Source organism: Balearica regulorum, chromosome 1 (genome assembly GCF_011004875.1).
Source record: "Balearica regulorum gibbericeps isolate bBalReg1 chromosome 1, bBalReg1.pri, whole genome shotgun sequence".
Classification (NCBI taxonomy): domain Eukaryota; kingdom Metazoa; phylum Chordata; class Aves; order Gruiformes; family Gruidae; genus Balearica; species Balearica regulorum.
In genome coordinates this window covers 70,623,590-70,643,051 of record NC_046184.1, presented here as the reverse complement: position 1 = coordinate 70,643,051, position 19,462 = coordinate 70,623,590, and the positions used below count along the sequence as shown (strand labels likewise).

General features: G+C 42.0%; 2 protein-coding genes across 2 annotated transcripts in view; both read right to left on the bottom strand.

Moving 5' to 3' along the window:
- The window catches only part of DERA (deoxyribose-phosphate aldolase), a 57,698-nt gene extending 56,222 nt beyond the window's left edge, over positions 1-1,476 (bottom strand). The window contains exon 1 of the mRNA XM_075757690.1: positions 1,367-1,476. Within this exon, the coding sequence (XP_075613805.1) occupies positions 1,367-1,397 (31 nt within the window). The 5' untranslated portion in view covers positions 1,398-1,476. The remainder of the gene's footprint in view (positions 1-1,366) is intronic.
- Positions 1,477-2,673: 1,197 nt separating this feature from the next.
- Positions 2,674-11,128, bottom strand: STRAP (serine/threonine kinase receptor associated protein). The gene is made up of 10 exons (XM_075757677.1): positions 10,874-11,128; positions 9,573-9,708; positions 8,739-8,820; positions 8,393-8,465; positions 7,712-7,808; positions 6,148-6,285; positions 5,442-5,578; positions 4,551-4,700; positions 3,940-4,005; positions 2,674-3,605 (listed from the first exon to the last, which is right to left on the bottom strand). Exons 1-10 carry the CDS (start codon positions 10,983-10,985, stop codon positions 3,544-3,546), a joined length of 1,053 nt encoding a protein of 350 aa, XP_075613792.1. The 5' UTR covers positions 10,986-11,128; the 3' UTR covers positions 2,674-3,543.
- Positions 11,129-19,462: the final 8,334 nt, after the last annotated feature.

Genomic DNA, 19,462 nt, shown 5'->3' with positions numbered 1-19,462 from the left:
AGCTTTTTCCCTAACAGACACTGAAGTTTTGCCACTACATTATTAATATGTTTGTTTCAGCAAAAAGATGCTGTTCAGATGGCTACAGCTGAAACTCACCTGTCCCTGCAAGCAGCCCACAGATAAAAGCACATCAAAGCGCTACTTGACAGCTCACTTTTAGGAGTTACAATGTTTTGGAGAATGAAAACAGAGTCAACTCTCAGTTGTCCACAGGCTAATCATTTAAATTGCATATTAGCTCTGTAAAAATGCCTGTGCCTGTGCTAGAGACAGGAGCATAGCCACGTGACATCGTGCGGCGTGGCCTCCTGAACTCTGCTCGTGATAACTTTGAGATCTCCCTGTTCCACACCAGCTGTCCTTTGCCTTCCCATCTTCCACAATGCCACCCCTGTACCTCCTCAACTTAATTTACATCTACTCATATTGACCAAATTATCATACCCTAAAGGCAGACTGTAGGAAGGCTGATGACCTTAATTTGTTACACCACCGCCGTTGAGGTTTGCTGGGCAGAGAAGTCAGAAAGCTGGAGCCACTTCTTCCCCATCCCCAGCAATCATCAGAAGAGGAGCTCCAGCCACAAAACGGCAGAGAAACACTTTCTTGGCTGCTCTCTGCCTTACCTGAAGGCACAGCCACTTTTCCAGCCTGGAGACCACCTGCAAACACCTGGGTAATCCTTATCAGTCTGTCGGAGAGCAAGCAACAAGGAGAACAATAAGGACAGATAAAGTCCCAAGTTTGCAAATCAGAATCCAACTAATAAAAAGCAGTTTGAACTTCTCTGGGAGAAAGGAGGGGGGAGGTTTATTCAGTTGGAACCAGAAAGGTGCACAAGAGGGAACCACGCTCAGCTTTGTGACAGGACTAGGTCCTACAACCTGGTGCCCTGCTCGGAGCTTCTTGAGACAAGGCCGTAAGCAATGAGCAAACCTCAGCATCAGTTGAACCTGGAGTACCAAAGGGAAAACAAGCCTCCCACAGGCCTCCAGGTTACATGTCACAAGTGGATGTTAGAGCATCTACAGGGATCGTAAGTCTATCTCTATGTTGGCTTCAGAAAAACGAGGTTTTGCAGCAGCCTGGCTCGTACACACGCAGGGGTCAGCCGGGCGCAGAGCCGCGGGCGGGAGGCCGGACCCACCGCCGGGAGCCACCTGGCGCCTCACCCGTCCTCACCGGCACTTTTCCTCCCGTTCCCAGGGCGGGCGGCCCTGCCCGAGCAGCGCTGCCCGGTTTGCCGCCTCGGGAAGCCCACACGCCACGACTCTGCAGCTAACAGCTCTCGCCGGAGGAGCCGGGACCGGCCCCGCCGCGCGGGTGGGCGCCCCGGCCCTCCCCGTGGGCCGCCGCCCCTTACCCAGCTCGGTGCCCGGGTTCCGGCCCGCCATGGCCCGCGCTGCCGGCAGCTCTCCGCCCCCGCTGGCCGACCCGGGCGGGGCGGGCAGACTTCGGCCTCGTCGGTCCCGCCCCGAGCGGGCAGGAAGCGGCGGCAGCGGCGGGCGGGCTCGGCGCTCTGCTCCAGCCGTCGGAGCGCGGCCTTCCCCCGCCGCCACCGCGTTAGCACCGAGCCCGCCGCACCAGAGCTGTCGGTAACGAGACAGCCAAGGCGTACGCCCACCGCTCAGCCTCCGCCTGGTAGGAGACCATTGCCCTTCTGGGACGGGAATTACTAAGACAGGCTCTTCCTTTAATGCTAAATAACACCGAACACGCTGTCTTGATAACAAGTCCAGACAGCTTCCGATTTCTCCGAGTTGCAACTTTAGTCTTGCTTGCTCAGTGCTAGCAAAGAATCCACAAACTCAGAGCAAAGGGGCACAGCTCTGAAATATGAAGAAACTATTCCAGACGTCATTGAAACACTACACTGCCTACCGGAAATATGGCACAAAGACCACAGCCTGGAAGGAGTTTCACCATGGGGAAGAGGTGTGTGTTTCTCATTGTAAACACATCCTCAGCTCATAAAACGAACAGTTTCTAGGCTGAAGTACTAGATTTGGTGCCCTCATAAGCCTTAAGGGAATTAATAAGGCTGAAACAATTAACTGCAAATCAGAGCATTGCAAGTTGCTTTCAAATAGGTAACTGCAAAACTAATTTTGGGATAGTCTGAAATAATGCATCTTTAATGCTAATATTGCACTAGGAAACCATGGTTCATGGTATCATTCTTTGTTTTCCTTCTTACTCCACCACTCACTCAGCAGTTGAGGCTGGAAGGGACCTCTTGTCTACCACCGAAGTCCAGCCCTCTCCTCAAGCAGGCTCAGCTACAGCAGGGTCCCTTGGGACATGTCCACTTGGGTTTGAGCATCTTCATGAACAGAGACTTCACAACCTTCCCAGGAAACTGTTCCAGTGTTTGAGTGCCCTTCACAATGGAAAAGTGTTTTCTTATGTTTGGACAGAATTGCCCATGTTTCAATGTATACCCATTTTCAAATGTCTAGCTTCAATTTTCTAAGACGATAGCATTACTGTACTCTTGCGGGGGGGGGGGGGTAACGGACAGACAAAAAAAGAACATTAAGGACAACTATGAATATAAAAAAAATAAAGAGGTATATGAATAAATATACCTCTGTATGACTTTGCTCTGCTCTATACAGAACACATTATGTAAACCTTTCAGCATAACATTAAAGGAAATGACAAGTTGAAGAACGGCAATATTTTCTTTAATGAAGAAAATATCATTTGTAACCTTGAAAGAGTAACTTTTTTATCCAGTCTGGAGGACTAAACCCAAGCTTTACACAGATTCATAGCCAACCTCCAAGATTTTCATGTACAACCAAATACTTCAGGCAGCATGTTTAATTTAGGAGTTTTTCGCCGCTTTTGATTTTAGGGACTCATGTTTACATTCAAACTTTAAAGAATAAAAAGACACAAAGCTTACAGATCAAAGAACTTGCCACCCTCTGTACCAACACTAAAACATTCTTATTGCTTTCCCGCTGTATAGTACAAAACCAAAATGCTAGAAAGGATTACATAATTAACTTGGTTCCTTTTCCATTCTACAAACCTCAACAGTAAGATACAAATTTTGAGAGGCATTTTATTTAGACAACTGAAAACAGTTAAACATTCAGAAGCAGAGTACAATGAAACAAAACCCAAACCAAATACTTTTAGTACATAATCCCTTCTTTCCAACTAAAGCCAAATTTTCCAACTGTTGAGAAAAAAAATGGGTAAAAGTCATTGTATCTCTTCTCCATAATAAAGAAAACACACTACAATGAGTCTAATTGAAATTGGAGAGACTGGATCTTGACTTGCACACTTCTTTGAAAAGACAGTAAGCAGTTATGCTAAAAAGATAGCAAAACTCTACTACTTGTCTTTTTTTTTTTTTGGATACTCAGTTCTCTTACAGACAACACCTAGCCAGTTCCACCGCATTCTCATCAATTACTGCCCATCTTTGCCTTATGTAGAGAGCGCACTCTGGAAGGCTGCTGTTTATCACTGTTCACTTGATTTAGTCTTGTACGTCCATATGCTGTGTAACAGTTGCAATAATCAGGCTTTAACTTCAGGAGTTGAGCTGTACACTGAATCCGAGTTTTCAGAGGCAAGCTCTTCTGCAATTAAATAAAAGGGGTATTATTTAACTTCACCTTAGATATATAAACCAAATAAATGTTGCAGGGATTACTTAAAGATCAGTTCAGTTTGTTTTCCCATTTAACCTGATTCAGTTATTCTAAGCCATCTGTTCAGTCTGCACAGCCCTGGTCACTAGTCTGACACTTATCACAATCCTTTTCAGGAAAATGCACTCAAAGATCTTTTGAGAAGAGTGAAAAATGCCAGAAGGTACTTGAGGAAAACTAATTGTTCCATACTAAAGAATGGTACCATCTTGACTGATCTTTAACACTTAGCTGAGTTGAAGATGGCAGTTCAGTGCATTACCTATTTCCTCCTCTGCAGTTCCTGGAAGGGTGGTCCTTGCTTTGGCTGCTTCTGCATTCTCCTCTTCTGTAGAGAGGAAGGAGAAAAAACAGTCAAAACCTTTAGTTTCCCCCACCCACCTTAATAAAAAAAAAAAATTTTCCACTTAATGTTGAGGAGAAAGAGTTGGGTAAGCAATTCCATGACTGGAGACTCACTTGCAGTCTTCTAGACATTGCTTCTGACCCATCTCCCGCCAATTTACGGAACCAAAGTACAATATAAAATAAGCCTATCATTCACACTTCTTTATAGAGATTCTTATATTCAAGATTTATAAAAGTGGCATTTCTTATTTCTTGCTCTATAACATAAAAATACACCAGACTATTTGCTTAACTATCCACAAAGCATCTATATTTAATAAACTTACAGGTTTAAAGTTAACTGCTTACATGACAGCTACAAAAGTAAATCCTTAAATCTAACAGACTTGAGTGGATATAGAGACCCTCGGAAGACAGTAGTTACTGTAGAAAACTCAGATGTTTACCATTTATGATAGATACCGCTTAAAGAGTGCGCATAGAGCAGGCAGGTTTCACCAGGAACAAGCACAAGCACGCACTTACCAGGAACTACACATTTCCAAAGACCATAGGTTTTCCCTACTGTTGTCTGCCACAGCCTTAGTGTACCATCCTCAGAGCCACTTGCATATAACTCTCCATCAGGGCTAAATCTCACGCAGTGAATCGGACCAAAGTGTCCCTTGTAAGATTCTATAAGGGAACATATCAAGACCGTTCATTTCAAATTTCAGTCAACAACTGAAATTAATTACTAAAAACTGGTCAGAAGACAACAAATACTGATGGGGGGCACTTTCTTAGTATTTAACTTCCAATGCAAAACAAAGCTTCTATTAAATGGTATCTCAGCAATCTCAAATTTAGATAACATATTAATGTTTTACTAACTGCAAGAAAACAGGCGCTTATTTATTCAAGGCAAAACTACAAAGCAAGCCAGTAGCATGGAGTACACATGCTCTGTTCCTTCAACCACTTAGTCCACATATATACAATTTTAACGAGGACAGGATCAACGGACAAACTTCAAAATACACTTTTTTAAAATATATTGGGCCAACATTAACAAGAATACAAACATATCACATTTTTCATAAAAACAAGTAGCTGCAACTTGTTAGACATATCTAATGAATGCTATAGTATGACACTGAAGTTAACACACAGCTTGCTATTGCAGAAATACAGAATGACTTTTTTAAATAGGCACAGAAAGCTCTTTAATGGTGGCTTTAATTAGTTCTAAAAGAATTATGTTAGGTATAATGAGACAGGAAGAAATGCTTAACTGATAATATACCTTTTCATCCTCTTGCACAGCATGCTATACTAAGACCTTATATGAATACATGAGTTTCATTTATTAGTCATTACTTCATTAATCTAATACCCATTTCAGAACTCATTTCTGATTATAGAAGACAAACATACCTAATTCTTCTCCTGTATTATAGTCATATTTATAGAGTTTAAAATCTTCACCACCCGCAACCAAACATTCTTTTGCAGGGTGAAGTGATGCAGAATTGATTGTAGCAGGTGCTTCAAAAGACTTAATCTGCTCTAGACTGAGGGAGAAAAGTTTGTTAACAAAGTTCATTAAAAAAAGATCCTGAGAGCAAAGAAACTGTGATTCTACTAAGCACAACTGCTTTTAAGAAAAATAGAATACACCCACACACAGTTTTCTTAAACAAGTTTTAATACTTGAAAATCATGCTCATCAAGTTAGAAATGAGTTCAGAATAAGCATAACAAAAGCTCACACATTCAGAGCTACTTTCAGGAATATGTTTAAGTGTGTAACTTGCTTTCTTAAGATATCATAGAGAGGTATAAATAATTAGTTCTCTGGAAAGCACTGAAATGAACCCTGGCTGAAACTTATTTCACCACAATTACAATCAGTGTGAAACACGAAAATGGTACTGAACTTTTACAGTCTAGTATCTTATAGACAGGTTAGGGTTCATTATTTTAGAAGAGGGTAGTTGTTTCACACTCTGACAAGATGGCAAGCAAAGATGTCCACTAATGCCAGTTCTGACAACTTGGTGATTTTGGCCTTGTACAGTCAGTTTTTACCTATAACCAAGCCCATTACTCAACCTGTGAAAATTCTGTGTTTTGGACTTACGTTTCTGCACTATGAAAAGCAATAGTCTTCCCATAGGTTATCACAAGTATCTGTCCTTCTGGAACATACTCCATGCTGCTCACTGACATTGCAACATTTAGTGCCTTCACTTCAGTCATGGTACTCCTGTCCCAGAGGCTTAAGAGGAAACAAAAAGGAAAAAAAGACTCTCAGATTACTTCAGCAAATCAAACAATTTTCACTTCCCGTCCATGGCAAGATTTGGATCAAAAAAGCAACCTAACAAACAACGTGATTTGATTCCACAAGTACTTCCGATTTTCAGTGGCATCCTTATCTTCATTCTCACCAAGGCAAAGTTTTAAGACATGCTTACTTTAAAATACTGCGACTTTTGAAGCTTAATGCAACAACATTAAATGGCACACATACCATTTAACTACTCAAGGATTCTCAGAGACTAAAAATCTTGTTGCAAGTCTCCTGAGCAATAGAGCTTTCTAGAAGCAAGGCTTGAAGATTCCATTCTGTCTTTTTACCTCACAAGGCAAAGAGGTACTAAATGCCACTTTATACGAAGAACAGATTCATTTAAGATAATACAGTTTTTTATCTAGGGGTGCAAGAGCTATCTAAGCAGAAAAGAAATCAACTTGTCATAGCAGAACAATTAAGAATCTTTGTTCATTAGCTGACTGCTAATTCAGAGAAAAATAAACAAATCTGGGCTCTTGCCTATCTTGAACACTAAGAAACTGAAAAGAAGTGGAGCTGAACAGAAGCCTACAGGGAAATTGCACTAGTGACTTCACTCTCCCATCCTTGCTTCCACAAAGCAGAAAAGACCATTCTATTTCTTTCTCCTGTGTGCCATAAATCTAAGAGTGATGAGACAGCTAGGCAGATGACGACACTGGTCATATCAGCCAGAAAGCTGAGGAACCAGTTAGGCACATCTCCCATCTTTTCTGGGCGGCAACAGTTTGAGGAAGGGTCTTTGCCAATTCATCTCCCCAGCAGCCAGGTTTGTCCAGGTTTCAGCACATCTCCTACCAACTGGGCATAAAGTAAACACTTAACCATGACTCGATGAGCCATCTTATAAAAACACTAAAGCCTACTCAACTTGTCAGCATGACAGAGAGAGAGGGTTATGTCTATCAACAGAGCACTGTTTCCGTATACTCTTCCCAGCCTTTTATCCCAGTGCCTGGCTAGTCTGTGCCTTGTGCATCTTTCAAGGCTGGATTGTAGAAGACAAGGCAGAAATACCTCAGAACAATGTGTACGCACAAGACCTCATCTATAAATTAATCTTATCTAGGATTATGAAAGGTATAAATTCATTCTATTACACAGTTCTCAAAGACCACCTCTTCTTATCAGGGAAGACATGTTTATGGGGTAAATTAGAATTATTACAAAAGTTATATCTCTAACAGCAGAAGAGAATTGTATTAGGCATGCAGCTGTAATAATCTAGGATCAAATAACCTGTGTTACTTACAACCTTTACAAAAAGACCCGTAACTGTCTTCTCACATAGATTATGACAATAAATAAAAGTGAGCTTCTTAGAAAACAGAAAATTACTTTTTCTTACCGGACAGTTTTATCATCAGCTGAAAGAATTTGTTTGTCATCGCTGCTCCATAAAGCCTTTTTAATGCCAGAAGTATGTCCACTGACAACGTCAGGTTCTTAAAATAAAGCCAAATATTTTGATACATGTAAGAAAATGAAATAATGTCATGTAGCAGTTTGGGGGCTTTGTTAGGCTATATGGATTTCCATTTATTAGAAACTGTAAAATTACTTCAAGCACTTAGGACTTTATTTGTAGATCTTATTCCAGGAACATAAGTGTAAACTGGATATCTGACTGCCAAAATTTGAAAGGCTTCGCTAGTTTAACATCAAGGTTCTCTAGCTTCATATCAATCATCAGTAGTTCAGTATCAACAAGAATTTAAACACACTTAAATATGTGGAGTCTTTTTTCTTTCAGAGGAATAAATTTTAATTAATTAGACCTACTTCTAATGAGTCTGCATTGAACTGAAACATGCTATCCTTGAAGACCATTATACATAAACTCTAATTGACTTGTAAAAGCGTAAACTTAAAACATACAGATTATCTTACTATAACAAAAGGTTATAGACACTACACTTGTAAAACAATCCTCAAATTTGTCTTTTGTGATTCATAACAGAAAGTAGCTTTTAATTTTAGAACTTTTATTTAACTCCAAAAAACAAGAATCAGTTCTAAAAGCACTCACCTGCTTCTGGCTTGCTCAAATCATAGATACGCAACAGTTTATCTTGTCCACCTGTTAACAGATAATTGCTATCCTGAAACAGAAGTTATAAAGGGTCAACTCTATTTTGAATCAAAATACCAGCCTTCAACCGTGAGTCTTAAAATAAGAGTTCTTTCTCTCAGACACCCTCTAACACACTTACTCCATTTAAGCTACAATCTTAAAATGGTATGTTAGATTATTTGCCTGTTAAGACTCACTCATAAAGAGTAGGAAAGTAACTAACAGCAAAACATACTCAAGAGCTTACTTCCCTGGTGAATAAGGTAAAGGTTTTTCACACCTGTGTAAAGGTTTTTCATACCTGTGTAAAATCCACACTTTTGACAATGTGTTTGTGAGCCAATGTGATTAATTCATCGCCTGACACAGCATCCCACACTTTGCTAAACGGCAAGAGAAAACATTTATATTTTAGTAGGATCAGGACAAAACCAACATGTACGGTCAGATTACTGTGTAAGCAATCTTTCCCGACACCATCATAACATTTTATCATAAATGCTACATTCTTACAAGTTGTAACCCAGTTAGTCAATGAGAATACTTTATATGTTTTTATTAAAGCTTTTTTTGTACTATCCCACCATTTTCGTTCATTCTCCTCTTCAGGATAACACAGACTAATTAGCATTTTAGTTTTAGACAATGGCAGTTCTTCTCTAGAACTTTATTAATAGAGATTACCCTCTACTAAGAAGATTCAACTTGCCAAATATTAATAAATGCTGCAAACAGCACAAACACACACCATCAAAGAAACAATTCATTACAATTTTCACAAGAGTTTTCTTGTAATAAGATGAGGCTAGCTGGTAGAAGCAAAATAAAAATGACTCTTTCAAGTCTGCTATAACTACAGCATCAGAGATTAGAGCCGCACAGAAATGTTAATTACCATACTGGTTTGCTAGAATAAGTATATTTACCAAGAAGCAATCATAGTTGTTCATCATGATGGAATTAACTGCTGCTTTCAAGAACCTAAAAGTCTAGGGTTTAATTTGGCTAGCTATGAATAAGCTAACAATTACTAAAGAAAAACAAATGAATTGGTTATTTACTACAGCTATATGTCACCAAAGAGCACTATAGACTAAAATCAAAATACAGACTTCAAAGACAGTTAATCACTTACGCTGTAAAATCTGCTGCTGCTGTAGCTGCTTTAGTGGCATCTGTGTTCAAAGTGGCACCCCAAACAGCACCTTTATGACCTAGAAATGTGCCAATCCAGTCTCCTGTGTCACCCTGACGCAGCATAGGCTTACCATCTTCACAAAAACAAAAACAATATTCAGGTAACACGATAAAAAAAGGAAGCTGTTTTAAAAAAAATATTCCCTTGCACCAGCACTTGGAAATACCGCACACTCGATGAACCTATTCTTCGTAAAAGAGTTTAGCTGAAGAGCTTAGATATGCAGCTGTACTTGCTGCATGCATCTAAAACTGTATACAGATTAAATTACTACTCCAAATGAGATAAAAGTTTTCTTTAGGTTTGCATTAAGCCAGATGGGAGATAGAAAGGAGCACTTTGTTTAGGTTTAATTTTTACTCATGTTTTCTTCAGGCAGGATAGGTTTGGTTTTTTACTTTGGAACAATATTTTCAGACTAACGGTACTCAGAAGCAAGTCTTGTGTTTGTAATCAGATATATTTAAAACACATACAGAGCTGTTGTAAAAATCAAACAGAAAGCCGTTCCTGTGATTATTTTTTTCTGGGAGGCTATCAAAGAAGCCTCCCATCATGAAGATGTAAAGCTGAACTGGAAGCGCTGCAGGACAGAAAACAGTATCCTTTTAAACTTACAAATACATACGTAAGATTAACACATACATGTATGAAGGGGAAACGCTATTCACACAATGAGAAGAGACTTCTCATGGGAAAGGAGGTGGACGTCATCATTCTATGTCCAGCAAGGCAGCTGCCCTGGGTAAACGGGACCTCACTTTGTAATCTACAGCCCATGTGCACAGACAGCAGAAACGGGCACTTTTAGAATTAAACCTTTTCGAGGCTCCGCCTCCGCTCCTCCCCCAGCTCGGATCCAAACTGGGCGAATGCGGGCCGATACCCCCCCAGGGCTAACCCGCTCATTAACCGCCACGAAAACCAGCTGTGCGCTCCCTTTTTTCATTCGGTAACACCGTAAGCCGCTATTACCCAACAAGCGCCAGCGTTTCGCCGGGCGAACAGGGCTCCCCGGCACAACGGCCCCGGCGCGCACCGGCCGCTCGCCCCCCTCCCGCCCGCCCCAGCAACACCCCCCTCAGGAAGGCGACGCGCGGCCTACGAGCAGCGGGGCGGAGGCGCGGCCCACCCCTCGCTCCCCACACACCCCCCGGGGCGCGAAGGCACCCCCGCCGGGCAGACTAAACCAGGGGGGTGGGCGCCGCGGGAGCCGCCGTCTCCCCGTCCCCGCTCACCCTTGCAGGCGCTGATGAGGAAGTAGCCGTAGGGGGTGACGCCGCTGAAAGCCAGGTCCACCACGGGCCGCGTGTGCCCGGAGCACGTCAGCGGGGTCTGCCTCATGGCCATGGCGGCGGCGGCGGCCCCGGAGGCGGAAAGGGAGCGCGGGGCGGCGGCGGGGCGCGCGGGCACGGAGCCTGGCAAGGGACACGAGTCCCCTCCGGCCGGGCAGGAAACGGCAATTGCGGCGGCGGGGCAGGAAATGACGCCACAGAAACGCTTCGGACCGGAAGTACGTCAGGCGACGGGTGCGCAGGCGCACGGCGTGCCCCTGACGGGTAGGCGGGATGACGCCTGTCTGTAGCCGAGCGTGTGCCCGGCCTCTGAGAGGGCCGTCGGCCTGCCCTGCGCCCGCAGCGCTCCTGCACCCTGGCGATGCTGAACTCTTCGTAACGGCCTCTGCCGCCGGATAACCGCGCTCTCTTCCCTCGTCCCGGTTCCTGAAGGAACGGGACACTTTGCTGACCCCGGGATAGGGCCCAAGACTCCCCGGCGCTCCTTTATTTTGACTAGGAGCGCTTCTGCAGCAGCTCCCTGCGCGCCCCAGCCTTGTGCTTGCCTGTCAATAGCTGAGGTTTCACACAGATGGATGGCAGCGCTGGCATGCTCCTGCCCAGCGCCTCCCCGGGCACTGCTTCGCGCCCAGCGGGTACCCCCTGCCCTCCTCAGGCTCCTGAGCCAGCAGCGAATGAATCCTGCGAAAGAAAGAGCGGCAGTTTCTGCAGAGTGAGCTCCCTTCCCAGCTCTGCAGGAGCCGGTCAGCCTTTCCAGCTGGGGAAGGCAGGCCGAAGGGGACACAGGGATCTTGGGGTGCATAGCAGCACCCACCTGGGTTTGTGTAAAACATGAGGGAGCCATGCTCACCGTACTGTCTAGGCTTGCCCTCAGAAGCATCTAAAGATGGCAATTGAAGATGTGTCAACAGCCTTACTTAAAAATTAGGGAAGTGGTCTTTGTCTTCCTTCAACAGGGTAAAAAATTGGAATGGTTGACAGTTACTCATCTCCTTTTTCAAGTCTTAGAACTCTTCAGTGATGCCCAGTCACAGGACGAGGGGCAATGGGCACAAACGGGAACACGGGAAGTTCCATCTGAACATGAGGAAAAACTTTGAGGATGACAGAGCACTGGAACAGGCCGCCCAGAGAGATTGTGGAGTCTCCTTCTCTGGGGATCTTCAAAACCTGCCTGGATGTGATCCTGTTCTAGGTGATCCTGCAGGAGGTTTGGACTAGATGATCTCTAGAGGCCTCTTCCAACCTCTACCAATCTGTGATTCTGTAACTAGGAAAAGCATTTAAATCATTAATAGATAATTGAAGTTTAAGATAACTTCACTCTTCCACAGCTTCTCTTTAAAGGCTAGGCACCAAATTTCGGTTTCTGACCTTCTGGTATTTAATTTATTACTCCAGAGTTCTCAAAAGTTAACTCCTAATGAATTCGTAATTTCATGACCCATTTTCATGCATACTACCGCTGTAACTGACATTTCAAGTTTTTCCGCGCACAGCCACATATCGCCATGTAGACCTTTTCAGTATCTTTGAGATTTTCTAGATTTTTTTCTAACAGTGATACCAGTCTCTCACTGTGATTTGACGTGGGCCTATAGCTGAATCTGTCAAGTCTCAGGCTACAGATTATAATCACGGGGAATTCACATGCATTGCTGAAAGCTTTTAAATTAACATTAAAAGTCATATTTAAATAGAATTCCCAAAACGTGTTTCTGTTGATAAAACTATTTTTGACTGAGAGATGTATTTTTATCCCATCCTTAGGAATAGTTTGAGACCTTAATGTATAAAATATTTTTATTCAGTAGAGTGGCTAAAACTTCAGAGTGCAAAAGTCAAATGCATTTTTATTATAGTTAATATTATAGCAGCGTTTCCAAAATGTCATGGTATATTAATGTTCTAAACCTTACATGTATGTTCTCTTGTTTGTCCTATTCCTTTTTTCTTCATTCCTAAATGTATATCTGTTTTGATTCTCAGTAGACCCACTGCACACCAAAAAGTACATTTATAGGAATGAGGCAGAAACTAGGGGGAAAGATAGGTGGAGATCCCTTATCTAAGTTTATATTTAAAACTGGAGTAAACAAAAGATTTATTACTTTTGTGTTTACATTTTCCTAAAAGTAGTCTAAACATGGGATTATGTCTCCTAGTTAGAAATGCTGCTTGGGAAGATTATGTTTAGGGAAGTTTATGTTTAATGATTTCATAGCTTTGATTGATGTTGTCTTCTATTAAATTGGAGCGTGATTTTCCACCTGCACAAAGCAAAGATATGACATCCACTTAGGAAGACACAAAATCTATAACAGGCAGACAGAGGCAAAAATATTTCCAATTTGCCAGTAAGTAGCTGAAAATCAGAAAAGGAAAAAAAATCATGGAGATGTCAAACCTATAAAATCTAGACATATTAAAAATCCCACTAGGCCCAGCAAAACTATAGGGTAGTATTATGAATTAATGTTTTTCATACGATGCAGGAACATGAAAATTCTAGTAAGAAACATGATGGGTGTCACTAAAGCCACATCCTTAAAAAGGGACTTTGATACCTACTGTGGGACCCAGGCAGACTTTAGTCATCCTGCCGCTGACTGCTGTGTTTCATCCAGAGAAGAACAACTGTAGTGGGTAGAAACCTGTGCATTGACTGTTACCAGCTACTGCCCAGTTTTATAGAAGTTATAAATCTGCTGGTAGATGGACTTAGTACAAGCATGTAGGAGATGACATGAGCTCTGATGCCACACAGTGCCCGTATCTGCTTCCAGCAGTAGGTGCTTGAATGATTCCCAGCTGGAGCCTGAAACTTCCCCCAGCCCCAGCCTCCCTGTCTTCACATCCCACCCGCTGAAGGTGTTTCTGTTCCTACCTAGAGTAATAGTGCAGCCACATGTCTGGACAAGAAATATAGGAATTAGGCCTTTAGAGTCTAGATTTAAGAGTGATACAGAAGGATATCATTCTTAAATTGCAGGGGGGACTTTTCTTATCTTTGGGAAACATGACTAAGGACATACAGAAATAATACTGAAAATGAAGGTATCTACATTTTTTTCTAAAATCTTTAATACCAAGACAGAACATAGTAATTGAAAGTCTCTGACGTTTGTCCTAGGCCTATCTCGGGATACATCATGCATAATTCAGTCAGAGAGTTTGTTTAGCAGCCACCTTAGACTTTTTCCTGCTACATTCCAGGGTACGTTCTGCCTCTCTACCCAACTCCAACTAGAAATTTCTAATGCAGTGTTTCTTAAACTGAGAGTGGAGAGGGGACATACCACCACGTAGCACGTTTGCGGCTGGGGAAGGAGAAACACTTTGCCGTGGAGCCACTGCAAGTGGAATAAGTGTGTTCAGGAGGAAGTGTTTCAAACAGAAGCAAGACCAAGGATGAGAAGGGAAGGGGCCAAATACATACAGAGCAAGAGCAAAAGGAGATGCTGAACTGATCCAGCATTGTCAGCGAGCTCTTGCTGGGGAGCAACATCCAAATGGGGTCATTACTATCAGATGTGCTTCCTCTGCTTGTGTTCAGAGCTCTTGTTTCCCTCCCTTGGAGCCTGACAGCCTTTAGCCCTAGCTGCAGCTCCTCTGGCATTTCTCCTGCCATTGCCTTCCTTTTTGCTCCCTGTTAGCGTCTCTGTTTGCCTATGTTTATTCCCCACAGTTTGAGAATCTTCGATTTAGAAATACACTAATTCTGTGTGCTCAAGCTAGGCTACTTTTAATAAAGAGATGTTAGAGAAGCTAGGAACTGTGAAACAGGCCTGTTTTTCAAGAAAGTCTAGAGAAGGTACAAGAAAAAGAAGAAAAGACGGAAAAAGTAGTTACTTACAAATGAAAGCCTAGCACACTTAAAATAAAAATACTGAGTTAATAATGAGTTGTATTGTTTTAGCCAAGGTGATTATGTATCAGATTCCAATAATGTAACGAAGAAAAGAAATGTCATTAAAAACTTTTTTATTCAGAGTTTCATATTTGTCTATTGTCCAAATAAATGTCTTGTAGTGCTAAATAAATATTCAACCCCAACTTGTCAGGAAATAATCAGAGCCTTGTAATCATACAGAGTAATTCACCCCATTACTGTACAGAATAACAAGTATGTCGATCATAGGTTATAAAGCATCTGGGAAAGACTCTCTTTTACTTACCATTTATAATTCAGAGTGTCTGCTTGATTAAACAACATCTTTCCACAGCCAGTGATTGAATTTTCTCAGAATTTGTTGCTGACGATGAACAAAGCTATCCTAGTGAAAGGTCATGATTCTAGTGCTTCGATTAAAATAAATCATGCAGATATTGAATTAAGTAGAGAGTGTTTAGTATACATATTTACATTTCCAAAGACTCCTTTCTTCTCATGTTAGGTATCATAGTTGGAAATACATTCTCTTGCCACTGAGTGGAGCTGCTTACATATTTATTAGTACACTAACGATCTAGCTGAGAGCTTCTACTGTGAGGTGACTTACTGATGGTTATTTCAGCTTGTACCTGGCAGCTTTGTGGACACAGCGCTGAAGAAGTTACTACATGCTCAATTCTGTAAAATAAATTGGCTAAATAGGTAAGTGGAAATCTCCAGGTGCCACAAGAGACAGCAGCAGGGCAGCCCCTTTGTTAGCGGGCCTTGAATATGAGATATTTTAATGTATGGTGAAACATTCAGTGTAATCTGTAGGCACATTGGTGCTCTCTACTCCTGTTAAGTTTTTCTTTGGAGAAATGTCCCCTGCTAATTTGTACAGCTAATTTAGAGGGGGGAAAAAAAAAAGGAATAGCTGTTTGCTGAAGGATGATGTGTTACGGATGCTGCGTGCAGATATGTGCGAGCAATTGCAGAGCATGTTGCTGTGTTTTCACCAGGGGAATAATTACAACTGAGTGCTAGCCTTGAGCAGTCAATTATCACTGAGCAACAAGATGAAAGATAAAAGGCAGATGTAATCATATTTTACAAATAATAGAACAGTGTGCTTCACGTCAAGGAGCCCTTTGTAGATCAGCCTTTCACAGCAGGTGACCGTATTTTTTTTAGTTTCATGCAACTTCTTGTAACATAGATCTAGGGAATGTGAGTGCTGGACCACAGACACTCCTCTGTTGGGTGGGCACGGTATGATTGTGTCTGTGTGTGAACAGAGGCCAAGGGGATTAGACAGGGAAATGGGCTGCAGAGGAACAGCGAAGAGTGTGAAGAGGAGTTTGACAGCAGCAAGGAAGAGGAGTGGTTTAACAGGAGAAATATAACACATGGAAGCTTGATAGGAAGGGAAATAGGAGTCTTACCTCAGAGTCCAACTGTGTGCCTTGTGGTGGGATTTGTACCTTTTTTTCTCCATCTCTTCAGGTGAGGTCAGATGTAAGATCATTTCTTTAATCTTAGTGTTAGGATCTCAAAAGGATTTACTCTTCTGAGAACACTGTTCCTAATGCCATCTGCATTCAAGTTAGGCCATCAGGAGCCTTTCCATCTGTGTGGAGGGCACGGCACGGACCAACCACAGAGTGATGGAACCGATAAGGAATATTAAAAATTGTTTCATCTTTGCTATAATAGCTTCTCTGTTCCTCAGTCTTCAGGTCCCATTCTGTCTTTTGAAAGGAAAAAGATGGTAGTGCTGGCCAGATAGAGAGGAGAATGATAAGAAGAAGAAAGGACGAACGTTCAGTAGTCAGTGTTTTCGCTGAAAAGCGGAGCCACTGCAAAACCAAAGGGACAACAATTGAAGAAATTATTAAAAACAAATCCAAGAAAAGGAAATGCTTCCTCAGTTTCTACCCAAATGTTCTCAGAATATACTGTTGCTAAAGTTATCCCTCAGAAAATATATACATATTCAGGGTTTAGGCTGAAAGATGTAAAGACGTAGCTGGGGAAGTCCATGCAATATAGGGAACTAATCTAGAGGGGAAAATACAGTGTGCACATGTTCCAAAATCCTGCACTGGGACTGTGCTCAGTCAATCCATTTAACAGTACAGAATGTTGCAGTAAGCCAGTGCATATGCTATGCACTTATGGAAGGGACAAAGGTCAATGAACAGCATTATAGCAGCTCACAGAAGGCTTGGTGGGACAGGTGGTCTTGCAGTGTCACTAAGGGAGATGGCAAGGGGAAATGAAGAGATACACAAGTCTGGCCCCATGCTTAGAGCTCTTGTAACCAAGACAAAGTGAAACAGCTAAGTTATGGATATCATAGGTGCTAAGTTCTGGCTGAAATAAGCCATTTCTGTATTTTCTTTCTCAGTCAGCAGCTTTGCTGTCTAGACCATTCAAAGCATGACTACACTGTAAAGGAGGAGATGTAGGAGTAACATAATATTTTTTTCCTACCTCTTTTCAAGCCTCGTATTGGAACCGCTTGCTAATTCAGGCTAGCTAAATAAGTATTTGCAATCCAATTGTAAAAGCTTTGCTAAAGGAGAATTACATTGTCTGGCAGTTCACTTGCCTTCCAGGAAACAGTTTAGCAAAATTCTTATTCTCTAAGTATCATCTCAGTACCTCTCTCTGAGCTTACTGTACTGTAAGAAACAGTAATACAAATTTTTAGGAACAAGCTTTAGCTGAGTTAATTCATAATTGTAGGCTGCTTTGATGTTTTCATTTGGAAGATGTTCTTCACAGTGCAAGATATTTATACTTACTGTTCCATAATTCAAACATCAGCCTCTGAAAATCAAGCATAGCAGACAGCCTTAGTTCTACTGTCCTAGGAATATTTAAGCTGATTGGACACATACAAGTCCACAGGACCAGACAGAACCCTTCAAGAGTGCCAAGGGAGCGAGTCAGTGCCATTGCATGGCTGCTCTTTATCACCCTTAGAAGTCATGGGGATCAGGAGAGGTTCTTCATAACTGGAAACAGGTAAACACACCCATCTTCAAGAAGGACAAGAGAAGGATCCAGGGAACTGCAGGCCAGTCAGCCTCATCTGTGTTCTGGGAAGATTGTAGAGCCCTTTCCAGACCAATGACAAATTATGCCTGACCAACCATATTGCCTTCTATAATGAAATAACTGGCTGTGTGGATGAGGGCAGAGTGATGAACGCTACATACCTTGACTTTAGCAAGGCTTTTGATATGGTCTCTTGTAGTATCCTTAGAGCCAAAATTATAAGAACTGAGTAAGTGGATAGGTGGGTGGAAAATCAGCTGGAGTGCTGGGCTCAAGGGATCGTCATCAGTGGTACAAGTCGAGCTGGCAACTGGTTACCAGTGGCATCCCTCAGTAATCGTTGTTGTGGCCAGTAACATGTAACATCTTTGTTAACAATCTGGGTGATGGGATAGAGTGCACTTTCAGCAAGTTTGCAAATGTTCCCGCAGGACAGATCCCAAGGGGTAGAGCAGGGCTGTTGAAGGCTGGAGAAATGGGCTGAAGGGAACATCATGAAGTTCAGCAAAGGCAAGTGCTGCACTTTGGGTACTGGGTTCATTCAGAAGATAAAGCAAAGGTGGAGGACCTTATTGTTTTGTAGAACTACCTGTAAAAGGATGTAAAGAAGACAGAGGCAGACTATTCTCAGAGGTGCACAGTGGAAGGATGAGAAGCAATGAACACAAGTTGGAATATGGGAAATTCCAAGTAAATGTAAGCAAAAAAACCCCAAACAAATTCCCCACAACAGTGATCAAGTGCTGGAAGAGGTGCATGGAGAGTTGGTAGAATCTCCTGTCTTGGAGATACTCAAAACCTGAGTGTACAAGTCGCTGAGGAACCTGGTAGACATTGTCCCTCCTTTGAGTAGAAAGTTGGATGAGGTTAACTCTGAAGTTTCCTTTCAGCCTATGTGATTTTATTTCCTTTCCTTTCCTGTTTCCTTTGATGATTTCTTATGCCTTCACTAAACGTATTTGCCCTCAGCCTTTGAAGATGGGTGAGAATAGCTTCCTAAATTGTCATCTTGTTTAATGCAAAACATTATGTCTTAAAAGACTGACAGGAGTCATCTATACATACTTTATATTCAAGCATTAACCTGATTCCTCAGAAGCACATCCTGCTCCACTGCTAAATTTTACAAGTCCTTCACCTTCTAAATTTTACAAGTCCTTCACCTTCATGCACAGGATGTCATCTAACATATGCTTCCTATGCATTATTGAGTCTATATATCAGAGACACAATGCTGACTGATGCAGGATTGCTATAACCCAGTATCAAATTGGATCATTCTAAAGACTCATACATCTGCTTCCTTTAGTCACACAACCAGACGTGGCAGGGAGATCAGTGATACTCCTTAAGTGACCTCCTTATATTGCAATAATGCCAAGCTAGTAGATGCTTCCAGCAATGAAAAGAGCTAAATCAAATGCAAAGAACAGAGTGAAATTTATTTATATAATCCATGACAGCTATCAAGACCTCTACAGGGCAGCAGATAAAGAATTAAATTTATGTTGGCATGTACTGTAATTTTTTTCCTTGTATTTGGAGGTATAAGCTTTGCTGAGTTCAACAGTATGAAAAAAAAAAGAAGCTAA